This window comes from Cariama cristata, unplaced genomic scaffold, assembly GCF_000690535.1.
Source record: "Cariama cristata isolate BGI_N322 unplaced genomic scaffold, ASM69053v1 scaffold16661, whole genome shotgun sequence".
NCBI classification, from domain to species: domain Eukaryota; kingdom Metazoa; phylum Chordata; class Aves; order Cariamiformes; family Cariamidae; genus Cariama; species Cariama cristata.
Window position 1 is genome coordinate 40379 of NW_009598862.1, and position 12984 is coordinate 53362.

General features: G+C 41.2%; 1 protein-coding gene across 1 annotated transcript; it reads left to right on the forward strand.

Moving 5' to 3' along the window:
- Positions 1–2228: 2228 nt before the first annotated feature.
- Positions 2229–12910, forward strand: RASSF3 (Ras association (RalGDS/AF-6) domain family member 3). The gene is made up of 5 exons (XM_009709474.1): positions 2229–2477; positions 6939–7046; positions 8384–8651; positions 9736–9851; positions 10218–12910. Exons 1-5 carry the CDS (start codon positions 2229–2231, stop codon positions 10365–10367), a joined length of 891 nt encoding a protein of 296 aa, XP_009707776.1. The 3' UTR covers positions 10368–12910.
- Positions 12911–12984: the final 74 nt, after the last annotated feature.

Genomic DNA, 12984 nt, shown 5'->3' on the forward strand with positions numbered 1-12984 from the left:
GATGCTAATACTTCTCCCCAGCCACCCTGTCCCCATCTGGTCTTCTGCGTACCTTTCTGGCTCCTGGTGTCTCTGACCGAGCGTTCATGGATGAACATGACCAGTAGCTCTTCCTGGTGATTCTCAGGCTTTCCAATGAAGGAAGAGCACATCTTCTGAATGCCGCCTTGCCCCGGAATGGAAGGAGAAATTGCTGTTGCTGGCAAAGCTGCTCTGCTCTCAGGAGAGTTAGGATGAGGGAGAACCAAGATGTTTGTTTCAAAATAACTTAATTGTGGGGTTTCAGTTTCTTTCTTTCCTGTGGGAATGCTGGCAGGCTGTCGGAAAGAGAGTGTTCTTGCTTGTAGAAGCAGCAACAACTGAGATCAGAAGTCCCTTTCTCTGTTTTCCTTCCTGTATTCTCTGCTGGGCTTTTTTGTTGTATAATAGCACTGCTAGTTAAATCCTTTCTTTAATGCAAACATGATGTAAGTAGAATGCATTAGCTGCAATTTTTATGACTAAACAAGACTTGGATTTTCTTTTTTGTTCTTTTTTTTTGATGTAGATTAGGCTGTATTTCTCATTTGTCAAAGCCTCAGTGCTTTACTTCAGAAATGATTCCTGGCGACAATTTACAGCAAGATCAGGGCATCTTCATTCATCTGACTGAATCAAGGGGCACTACACGTGTGGGATTAATATGAAATGGGAGGGAGGGGGATAGGGACTGACATGGCTTAAAAGTTGGTTTGAACCCCGCACGTCTTTGGTTCTTATGAAAATACGTTAGTATGTTCCTGGGATAGGTTAACCTTTTGTCCATTGTATTTTCCTTTGTCTGTCAAGCTGAAATGTTAAGAGGAATTGGGCTTCCCATTTCTCAAGAGATGCTAATTGCTAGAAGTTTTGTGAAAATAGGAGATTAGATAGAAGAGAGAGGCTTTCTTGTATTCCTCCATAAATAGCCTGTAGTAGCAGTTTGGGAGAGCCATGCATCTGCCTGAAGGCAAGGATCCTGAGGGAACAGGCTTCAGGGTTTTGGGGTTTTCTTTCTTTGTGGAACTTTTTCTCAGCCTCACCCCATAGCAGCTTGTTAGCTGTTGAGCTTAACGCTTTCTCACTGCGTGCAGGACTAGGGTTTGGCAGTAACCGTGAGACTTGGACCATATGAAAGTCCCCGATGTGATGCAGTTTTTCTTTTTGGGGACCACAACTTGATTTGCAGTTCATTTTAATTGTAATATGTGCAGTTTTAGTTGTGCTCCTTGAGGATTCACGCTGAGCTAGTCTCTGGGGGGCTTTGCACTGAGCATAAATGTTAAAAAGAGAGTGCTGCTTCTCTAAACATCTGCGATACAATAAATGAGATGTGCATGGGGGGTGGAGGCGATAAAGAAAAAACCATTTTCTGCCCTTTTTGTTGAGAGGAAGCTCAACTGTGAAGAGGCATTGCATCATGAGCTCTAATGAAAGACCAGCTATTCCGTTGGGAAAATGAAAGCACTTGCCTCATTTCCCTCTCACTGGCAGCTGTTGCTTAGGAATTTCGTTTGAGAATGAAATGCTGCTTTGGTTGACCTGAGGAATGGCTTTAATACAAATGGCCGCTAATGGTGTGCGCTGTAAGCATCGGGAAGGACACCATGGTTTTTGTAGAAGTTACTGGCTCAGACTAGAAGTACTGTTTTGGACCCAGATACATAGTCTGTATGGATTCTGATGTATTCAGCTGCCTCCTTGAGATTGGTTTTTATCTTTCACATCTGTGCTGGGCTGAGGAAGTAGCTGATAACATAAGAAGCAGGGAATGGAAGGAGACCATGAGCTCTGATGAGGAAAACGCTTAATTGGGCTGGGAGGAGGAAGGGGTGATGACATGACAACCATCACTGAGAATATCATTTGACTAAGTGATGGAGGAGTCACACCTAACTCATGTTTGATTTTTTCTTTTTTTTTTGCCAAAAACGACATTGAAATGTTTGTGCATTGTTTTGCTTTGAACACTAGCACCCAGAGTTGCCATTGTTAAGCCCAACAACATCTCAGGCTTGCGTGACAGAAGACATGGTCTGAACTGCTCTGCTGACTGCGCTTACACTTCACTCTGCTGCTGTGACATATGCAAGGAGCTGTGGTTAGGAAACTCATCACCAGGCCTAACTTCGGAAGAAAGGCAGTTTCACAATTCCCAGCATACAAATTTTGTGAGGTGTGGATGCTGGGCGTTCTGTAGGGAGCCGGAGATGAATCAGCTGCGTCTGAACCAGCCTAGAGATGAATTGGCTGGCTGGAGCCTGCCGCCCCTCGTGCCTCAGCAGTGCGCTGGCTCCGAGGAGCTGAGCCAGGGGTTGCAGAGCACGACTGGGGGGCATGGGAGGGCCACAGTGGAAAAAGCAGCTTTTTGTCCTGGGCTGAGTGAGCCACCAGGTGACACAGGGTGGCTCCTGCTGTCACCAGGCCAGGCAGAACCGTCACAAGAACTGATGATAGACGTACGTGGCTGTGACATCTAAATCTCCCTTCTGAACTGCCCTTGATCCTTTGTTTAAAACAGCTGAGGTTGGAGTAATTGCTTTCCCAGTGGTCCCACCCTGAGCTTCAGCCACTTGGTGGCCATTTCAGATCAAGGTGATGCAAGCACGTTGTAAAGTATGGTAGAGGTGAGTTCATTACTGTTGTTACTCTGCTGTTGTATTGGATGACTCAAGGTCTTCCACAGGTAATAAATTTACCTGCTGAGATAACGAAGTGGAATTTGATCTGCTGGACCTGAGCAGAGTTAGTGGAGCACTTTTCTTTTAGTGGGTCCTGTTATGAGGTGGCAAGTACAGAAGGAAATAAGAGAACTGTGGGAAATGAGTTTGCCAAGTCTTCCTCCTCCCGCCTAAGTACGCTGGTCAAAGACGACCGACTGACTTTAACTCAAAGCATGGCTAGGCAAAGCTGTATGGCAAAAGTTAAGTGCCATTGTGTACCGAGAGCAACTCAGCTCCAGGAAAGTTGGGGGGGAAAAACTGTATACCATCTTGTCAGCTTCTCTTTGGCTGTTGGTTAAGTATAATTAGGAAAATTAAATACATGGGTGCCTCAGATCAGTGTGTGCTACTTAATGATACTCACTGAGAGCAGCTGACCCAGTGAATCATAGTGGGCTGAGGCTTTCTTGTTCATAATAAACTCAGTGAGGTGTTCCTTCCTTGGCTTTCTCTTGGCAGCAGTCACGTGGGATTTACTGTCTCTGCAGTCTGTGTGATGGCAATGTGGTTTTCTATAGGCACTGGTGTCTAGCTAGCGAGGAATTTTTGTTTGCTTGGTCGAAGTAATGTGCCCTGATGTGTGTGCTGTTGGGGTGTTTTGAGCTTTTATTTGGGAGCGGGAGGGTATCTCCAGATTAATTCATGAAGATCTTGGGCTTAGGTTTCCAACGGGATAGAGTTATCTGTGACAGATACCTTCCAGTGTTCACTGGCTGTGGTCTTGGTGGTCAAGGATGGTGGACTGGAGTGAAAATGATGATGGAAGTAAACGACGTTTCTGTCTATTGTGTATAGCATTGTTCTTGAATGGATTTGAGTCTATTCTTTAATGTTTTAATCCCAGTAGTCCTTTTTTATATTCAGTTCATAGTTTTGTATAATCTACGTGCTATTAAAATTAGTTGAGGTACAGGCTTTGGTCATTTAGAAAACAAGTTATAGCTACATTTGTTGGCAGTACACTACAGAAGGAGGTTATCTCAGCTTTTGCGTAAACACGGCTCTGTTTTCTACATGCTTAATTACACTTTGCCAAAATTGCCTGGCCTCTAGTGCCGATGCAAGAAGGCGGAAATTCCAGTACTACGTTCAAGTAGGGAATCACGTCTGCAGCAGCTGAGGGAATGACAGCTCGCCTGGTGACCCACAGCTCTGTAGCGGAGCCACCCCTGAGCGGACTGACATAACTCTGAACTTCAGGGGTTTCCCTGTCCCCCTCGCCGCCAGCCCGATGGGGCTGCTACCTCTAGCTCATCACCAACATGTGCAGCCACCCCTTGCTCTCCCGTTGTTCCCATCAGTTCCAGCACCCTCAAGCCCGCTCTTGTAAACGCTTGTGGCTCTGTCAAGAGCCCTCTTAGCATTTGACGCTGTGTGTCCTCCAATACACGTTACAGACCTGACTGCAAGGCATCACCAGAGTGAGTCTGTTGGAAATCAGCTTGCCTGGGTGCTGCGCTTGGGTTTTGCTCGTCATGCCTGGTTCCATGGCAGTCCGCAGGACTAGAGAGATCTCATGGGGTTGTTGTCTTGTCTAACTTGACCAAATTTCTATCGCTTTGCTAGGAAAATGGGTCTTGGGAGAACAGAAATGTATATGAAAACTCTCCTATATGAAAGTAGGAGAAAGTTACTTGCTATCTGTTCATGCTTACTAATTTATTTACCAAGTTTCCCTCTCCCTTGTTTCCTAGCTGTCAGCCTTGTGAACTTACCCTATGCCATTAAAGGCAATAGGTTCTTTTTGTCATCAACAGTTAGTAAAAGTCCTTTTTGTGAAATTAAACCTCTTGAGGTGCACAGACGTTAATGTGAAGTGGGGTGGGGTTCGTTCTTCTTGTTGTTTTGTTGGGTTTTTTTGTAAACAAAGGTTGAGATTTGAACGTAGGAAAGGTGGTGGGTGTTTTCCTCTCTTCTGGTTAGTGTTTCCTCTTGATGATAATGGATGTTGTGGATGACTTCAGTAATCATGGTGACAATCGGCTCCAGCAGGGTAGATGAGAGGTACCTGCTTGAACAATGAGCAATGGAATAATGATAAATATTAACACTGAGGTGTCCGTTGTCGGAAGTTCAGTATCAATAGTGTTAGCAGACTGGAGAGGTATGAGCACCACAGCGTGCTGGTCTCAGAGAAATGAGTCTTGGCTGGTATCCACGTGAAGGGCTTTGTCTGCAGCTCCGCAGACTCGGAGTGTTCCCAGTTAAAGCTTGGGTTATTGAAGTTGGTCGTATAGATGGCAAATGCTCTGTCAGACCTTTATGGCCAGAGGCCTGCAGGCTGTTCCCTCGCCCTTCACCATCCACTGCTAAGGTTGTCTCGTCCCACTCCCACAACGTTGTTCAAAGTCAACATTTAGAGTGCCCATATTTCCAGACTCTGACTATGGGTTATTGCTTTCGATATTTCTGTTAAGCATGAAAACAGCAATAACATTTACTTCAGTTGCAGAGAAAAAAATTACTACTTAGATTCCCCCCTGCCCCCCGTGCCTCCTTTGTTTTATAACTATTTATTTGCCCACAAATAGGGCACTGCAAAGCTGTAAGAGCCTCTGGGGAGATGAAGTGAGCAGTTTGGGTGAAGCTGTATCTGTCATTATTAGAGCAGTTTAAGGGAGGGAAAGATGAAAAATAGAAGGGCAGGAAAGCTTAATTTCCCTAGTGAGAATAGAGACTTGAATTCTGAAAACATTTAGTAATTTGGTATTTCGTAATAGACTAGGTGGGGTCTGGCAACTGTGCAAGATGCTACACAATCTTAGAGTTGTGCTTAAGGAATGAATAGGGGAGTTGTATTTTACTGGTGTTGCTTTTTGCCTCAGTTTCCTGATCTGTGAAATAAAGGTACGATCTCTGTGTTAACACAGGAGATCAGTATCTGAGCCTAGATCAGAATTCAAGGTCTCTGGCTTCCAGTTCTCCTTTCAGACCACACCTTTCTTTTTATAGCTGTGGGAAAAAAGTCTGCTCCAGCATGTCATTTAGTGAAATACCATATAGGAAAAGTAAAACTAAGCCCAACAGAACTAAAACTGGCTGGGTTTAAATTAGGAGACAGAAAAAGTTCAGCGGATTCTTTCTGGCAAATGGAAGCTTACAGTTCCACACCAGATGTGCTCATCTTTGGGGTCGTTTCTGGCAAACTGAAGTGCCCGCAAAGGTGCTTGCTGAGTGGTGTCCAAAAGGCTGTGATACAGGACTGGCCGCTGAAGTCGGGGAAATCCTTTCCTAGGATAAGCTCTGCTGGGATGTGCTTGCCAGGACAGGTCGGAACAGTGACTTGACAGTTTGTCCATACAGTGAATGTATATTCCTATAGCCTGAAAGCTTCAAGCTCTTCAAAGCGTCTCCCTTTCTAAGTGAAGTCCTAAATCATTAAAGCTGAGAGCTGAAACTCTTTCATACTATATATGGCATTTGTGGTGGTGATAGAAACTGGGGTGTATTTATAACGCTAGTTTGCTGCAGGAGCATGGATTGGGAACAAATGTTTGTTTGGATAAAATCCAAGTCCAGGGATTGGTTTTACTGCTGCATGTAAAATCCGTAGCAAGCTCATAAAAGCAGGAGTTGAAAAATCTAGTAAGGCCATCCCCATGGAAAACCCATGAATTTGGTGTAACGTTCTATTGCTAGGGAGTTACTAGTGATGGTTCTCGTAGTAGTCAGTGACCCTGTGCGTAACATGCTGTCTGTCGTGTTGGAATGCAGGGATGCTCTTACGTTGTTGGCACACGCGGGCATGGTTGGTGTTACTTGTTAGTACGTGCTGCTGTTTTCATATGTGTTCTTCATTTGTTTAGAAATACCCGTTTGTGCCCTAAGAAATATTTCATGAAAAGTGCAACTGTATTCTTAACAATATTGCATAGCATTGACATGAGCAAATCAAGCCATAAAATGAGCTGAGCTGTTTTACATACTGCTGATAAATATTTGAATGAAAACAGTTGGCAAAAAAACCGATGCAAGTGTCTTTGGGTGTGTTGATTTAACCATCTCCATTCAGTCCAAGCGTTCTGTTTGACTTGCCTAACACATTAATCCTTTCTCTTGCTGTACAGCTAATTACTGTGTGTTGGGCCCCTGTGGAATAGTTACCATTTGGACTAAGAATGCTCATATCTAAAGTGATAAAAGAATTGGGTTTTATTTTGTTTTCTAAAACTGCTGTGTCTGTTGTTGTTGTTGAAGGATGTTGAGAAGGAGAGAGAACCTCATGTTTATCTCAGTAAAGAAGAAGTTAAAGAGAAGATACAAAGCTATAATTCGTCTGTCACTGATAAATTAAAGATGACCTTGGTAAGTTTTGCATAGGATTCCTCTAATTTTTAATAGGAGCAATTGAACTGTAACTTTCTAGTGCATTGTGAATTATTTTAATCTTGGCATCTTACATGTGAAACTGTTTCTGTTTTAATGACTTTGTAAGAGGCTCTTTCTTAGATCTGGAAATTAATTCTCACATCTGAAATGTTTTTATCCACATAGTTCTTTTACATGGATTGAAACAAACTGTAGTAGGAACAAATGTCTCTGTCGTTTGAAACAGGTTCAAGATAAACTCTCTGTTGACACCGAGATGTAAATTTGTCAAATGAAAACCCTTAGCTGGTAGACGTGAATATATATTTATCTTGTTTGTGTGGATAAATTTTTGTCAGGTATCTCTCTGATAAAGATACTCAACCAGTAAGGAAAGTTGAAATTTGCAATATTTATTATAGACTTCATTTTCAGAGTAGTCATACAGCTTTTCGGCACGAGGAGACTTCCTTCCTCGGGCTCCCATAAGACAGGCAATACAGACAATGGAATCCATGTAGACGTGTCATTTCCAAGGACTGTGGACCAGGTCTAAGACTCAGGCCAGCCTACTGCAGACCATACGAATAAAATTCACATCTGCCTAGCAAGCTGTTAGTCAGTCATTGCGTTGTCCAGATTTTCTGATGCATTATGTATTCCCGTGGGTGTGTAGTAGACGGACATTTTGAAATTCCATTATATCCTAAGCCATGTAAGTACAACTGTGTACTAAAAATATTTTTGTTATGTGTTTGCATGTGGGTCAGGACTTACTATGCCTAAAACCAGATTGCTTAAAGTTTTCTAGCTCAGTAAGTTTTGATCAATTATGCTATTTTGTCTTTCGGAAGCAACTAGAATAGATAACTTGAAATGTTGATTAGATTGGCATTTATTCGGGTTCTTAATTGCAATAGCATTTGAGCATCTAAATGCCTTAGACTAATTTGACAAGCACAGCTAAAATGTGGGAGATAATTTACGTATTTCTGCATAAAATCTGTTGTTAAACTTTTGTGTTGGTGGTCTTTCTCACTTCATAGTTCTCTCCTAATGAGAAAACATATCACTAGTTTGTAGTACCTTTTGCTTGGTGAGATCCTAATACGCTTAGAATTCAGTAGTTATTAAGAAAAAAATAATATTCAGCAGATATACTAGAAAGAATAAATATCTGAATTATTGAAACAATATCTTTCCTACAAGACATCACGTATTACAGTGGCATTTAAACTGTGTTCGCTATGACTGTTATAATCTGCCTTCTCCACTAATGTGTCACAACTGGTCATGACGAATTTTAACAGTTCGATACTTTCCTCCTGTTGCAGAACGCAAATGGGATTTACACTGGCTTCATCAAAGTTCAGATGGAACTATGCAGACCGATCACTGTGCAGTCTTCCCAGAGCCAGGAAAGGTGTGCTCACAGCAATAATGAAACTGCTTTTTACTTGCCGGACGGCTGCGTGAATACCCTGCACATCAGCAGCACCAATACTGTTCGTGAAGTTATTGAGGCCTTGCTCAAAAAGTTTTTCGTGGCTGACAACCCTGCAAAGTTTGCACTTTATAAACGCTGTCACAAGGAAGACCAAGGTATAAGTTAGGCTTGTGGCATTTTGGTGGTGAAGGGGTTTGGGGAGGGAGTTGTGCTATAGGAATACTTGAAATAAGCAGGGTGGAAGAACTCGGCTAAGCGGAGGTGACAGTCTTGCGCTCTCTCATCTTTTTTCTTTATGAAAAGTAGCATGTGTAAGAGAGTAAACGGTGTGGGGATATTTCAGGATAATTGACAAAAGACCAAGCGACCTGCTAAACCATCCACACAGATCTCCTGTGCCTTGCAGTCTGTTACATTTTATTTAATATGCCCCCGAGCAGGCTCTAAATTTCAGCTAATCTGATACACTGCAGATTTGAGAGATTAAACTACAGATTTTTAAAAAGAGAAACCTTGGTGTCTGTGATACCTGAAGTCCTTGCGTTGGCAGACAGCTCTTGAGGTGACGAGCGTCATGGGCATGTGCATTGTGTTCGTGTGTGTTAATTGGCACACATGGCTCTCCCCGTGCATTGACTGCTGTTAGAAGTTTGTTGTATATTGCGTTTGGAAATACCAGAAGATGCAAAAGGTGTTTTCAGTGAAAAGTGCGTTTTGCCAACGTTGTGTTCTTGCACTTAGAGTCCGACTTCTTCCATGGACATTGAGAGCAGTTTCAGGAGTTCTGATGTTTCTGACCGTCAGTCACACCGTGTCAGGCAGGCGGAGTTGTCTTTTAGACTTTGTGTATAAGATTTTAAGGTATCAGAGTGGTGTGATACCACAGCTCTGGTCTCTTAAATGCTTAGTTATAACAACAGGTCTGTGTTGTATTTTTCTCTCATGTCTCTTCCCCTGCATGTGTTCAGATGGCGTCCTGTGTTGACTAGAGGCCATCTCGTTCCTGTGTGAGTGTGGTGTTGCACTGTTGCCATCAGTCATTTGCTCAGCATCTCCCTAAAACTCATTTGCTCAAAACCAGTATGTAGGCTAATATGTAGACAGTATGTAGAATGTGTAAATTTTGTGGCTAGAGATGCATATCTCTCAAATTTTCCAACATTAACTAGTGTGCATCATTCAAAGCATTTGAAACCTCATAGTAAAGAAGATAATTACTGTGATTTTCTCCTCCTGCAGTTTATACATGCAAGCTGTCAGACCGAGAACATCCCCTCTACCTGCGTTTGGTGGCGGGCCCCAGAACAGAAATGCTCAGTTTTGTTCTACGTGAGCATGAAACTGGAGAAGTCATGGTACGTTACGCTCGTGCTGCTTGTGTGTGTTTAACTTCGTGGATGAGTGGGCTCCTGTTTGATCTGTGCTGACAAGGTGATCTGCTGCTTGGAAGCAGATTTGGTTTTTTTCTTGTTATATTTAAATGTGCCTTTTGTAAACATTTCATCTGTGGTTAGACTGACCCATTGTTACTTGCAGAACAAAAAACAGTTTGAAAGTGAAATGGTTTTGGATCCTTAAGAGTTGCAAGGACGGTGCTTGATACTGTTTCAGTTTGAAATTGTTTTGAGAGTCTGAAGTTTTGTTTAGAAATACTGTATATATAAATTATTCCTGTATTTTCTGTTCATCTCCTCCATCCTTTTCTCTTTCTTTCTTTCCAGTGGGAAGCTTTTAGTATTCCTGAACTGCAAAACTTCTTGCGTATACTGGACAAAGAGGAAAATGAGCAACTGCAAATCTTAAAGAAGCGTTACGCAGCTTACAGAGACAAACTTGAAGAAGCCCTTGGTGGGGTGTGGAAACCTGGTTAAAAGGGGGCCAAAGGACACTCAGGAAAAATGCACGCTACCAAATGTCCGTATAGCATGCCAAACCCAACGTACAAAGAGCAGCAGAGAGTAGTTTTCTTTATTCGGAAGACTGTTTTGTGATGCCAGGTACCTGAATTTTGCTATAGACTTAGTTCCATAAGCCAGGTCACTTAGCATCTTGCACCCACGAGTAAGGGATTCTGCATGTTTGTACATCAGTTTGCAATCCTCTGTGTGCCTAGAGTTTTCCAAGTAATCTTGGTGCAAGCTGTGAAACCCTAATCAATTTTCTAGGATGCTATGAAATAAGATTATTTTTTTTTTTCTTCTTTGCTTTAATGGTAGCTTTACAAGTAAGGATGTGCAAATTGATGGGTTAGGAAAAAAAAAAAGAATAAAACTGGCTGGACAAGAATTAGTTGGAGCACTATCTTTGAGATGAAATTGATTTGCACTACCTTTCTGTTTTCAAATAGTTACTGTATAATTTGTGAGAGAACTGTTATAGATGGAAGGCGTTATGAGATCTTGTGGTTTGTTCTGTGAAATTTGTGGAAGGCTTTAAAGTGGTCTTTCTGGCGAAGGTAAAGAGAAAGTTGAAAAGAAGGTAAGAGTTGAGGGAGGAGAACTCAGCTGACAGAGGTGGACTGGTTTTAAACGGAAATAGTATTTATACAGAGGAAAGTTAAAATATTAATTCTACAAGATTAAAATTTTAGGATGCTATAATATTGTGAATAAGTTTTATGGTTTTTTTAACTGCGTAAATCCACACTGGAAAAGAAATAAAGATAATAGAAATAATGGGAAGGAATGAGAGGCAAAAGCTTAGTAAGAATGGAAACCGAGCTGCACATACAAGTCGTCATTGGAGAATCTGGTTCCATAAATGCATAGTGGGGGGTTGAAAAGTGCAGCAAAGCTAAAAAGCTGCTGACTTGAATTCTGAAAAATGGTCAATGTCCCAGATAACTCTGTGAGAAATAGATACCCATCTAGCAAGTGTTTAGACATAAGCTATAGCTACAGATGCGTTTGGTCTTTATTGTAAGTCAGATCTTTCCTCTGGCTCAGTGATCTATTTTTAGGCTGGATAAATTTAAATTATCATATCTGAAAGACAAACATAGCTTCCTCTGCTGCTTTGTTTGTTAAAGGCTCAGTCAGGCAAAGAAAGTAGAATTTCTTATTCGTGTTTCCAGCTTAGCAGAAAATTAACATTTATTGGCTGCATTGGTGACCGAGCTTCGTAACTCTTGCTTTTAGTAATTCAGAAGGTTTTTTTTCCTTATGGTTTTTAAATTCTTAATTGAAAAACTGATTACCAAATTCTGCAGCCTGCTGATTTACTTGAGTTAAAAGTAGGAAAAATGTAGCAAGAAAACTTTTTACTTCACTGTAAATATAATTGTTGTTCTTTCAGAGTTATTTATCTAAAAAAGCACGTTCAAAAGAAACCAAAGAAGTGGGTGTGCAATAGAAGCATGAGGCAGATTTGAGTAACTGATACTTTAGTCATTATTATGCCAGAAAGGAAATGAGTTATATATGGGGGGTGGGGAAGGTGGAGGAGTGCTAACGATTTAAGAGCAGCAGAAGTTGGTGAGGTTTGGGTTTTTTTTTCCCCCTTCCCTCTTAGGGTGTTCGTGTTAAATTCCCAAGGAATTGTTAAAACTTTGGTGACATCTAATGGATACTGTGTGAAACTCCAAGATGCTTCTGTTCTTCCCCTTAATTTGACGTAATTGTGCCTTTGTTTCCTTTCCTCAGTGAGAGTGTTTTTTAAACTCTTCACAGTTTTAGGGGTTTTTTTGGTAAAAAGAATTTGCAAGCTTAATGAGACAATCATAATGTTTTAATGTGTTAAGAGAAATTAAGAGTAGGACTAACTATAAAGTATATATAAGGCATATCTCGTTTGTTTTTTAATTTCACATGTAACATTGTAGTGCATGTGTGAGTTAGTAACATTATCCTCAAGTGAGACACTTTATAATGGTTCAGGGAATGCTTTTATGTTTTGTTACAGTCTGTTTTTCTGTGAATGCAACAGCACGTCTGGTGGGTATTCTGTTAACATCTACTTAATTTATGTATCTGCCCATAACTATGTAATCATTACATAATCGCCGTCAATATTGAACCATTTGTTGCTCAGATTGAAACACTGTTTTGAGTTTAAAAGTGGAGTATAAAAATATGTGAATTTTGTTTTTACTTGAACTAAACTATCAGTCTTTTAAGTAGGCACATCTGCATTTACTTTAGCCAAAAACCTCAGTCGGTGTTGTATGCACTATGAGTCTTCATCTGGGGGGAGGAGGGTGGGGGTGGGGGACCAAAATAAACTTATATTTTAATTTTGTCTTAGTCCACAGTTAATTATTGTAAGATGTCGTGTGTGGGGTTAAATTTTTTTTTTTTACACACTGGCAATTACAACCGCTTTTATTTAAAAGAAATGGTCATGCCTAGTCAGTTTTTATATATATTTTTTTTTAATTTTAGCATCAAATTGAACTGTCAAAGCTTTTGTTGCAAAACTGTTTTCATTATATGATGGTACCAGAATGATTAAGGGGGGGGGGGGATACGCAGGGAAAAATTAAAAGTTTTG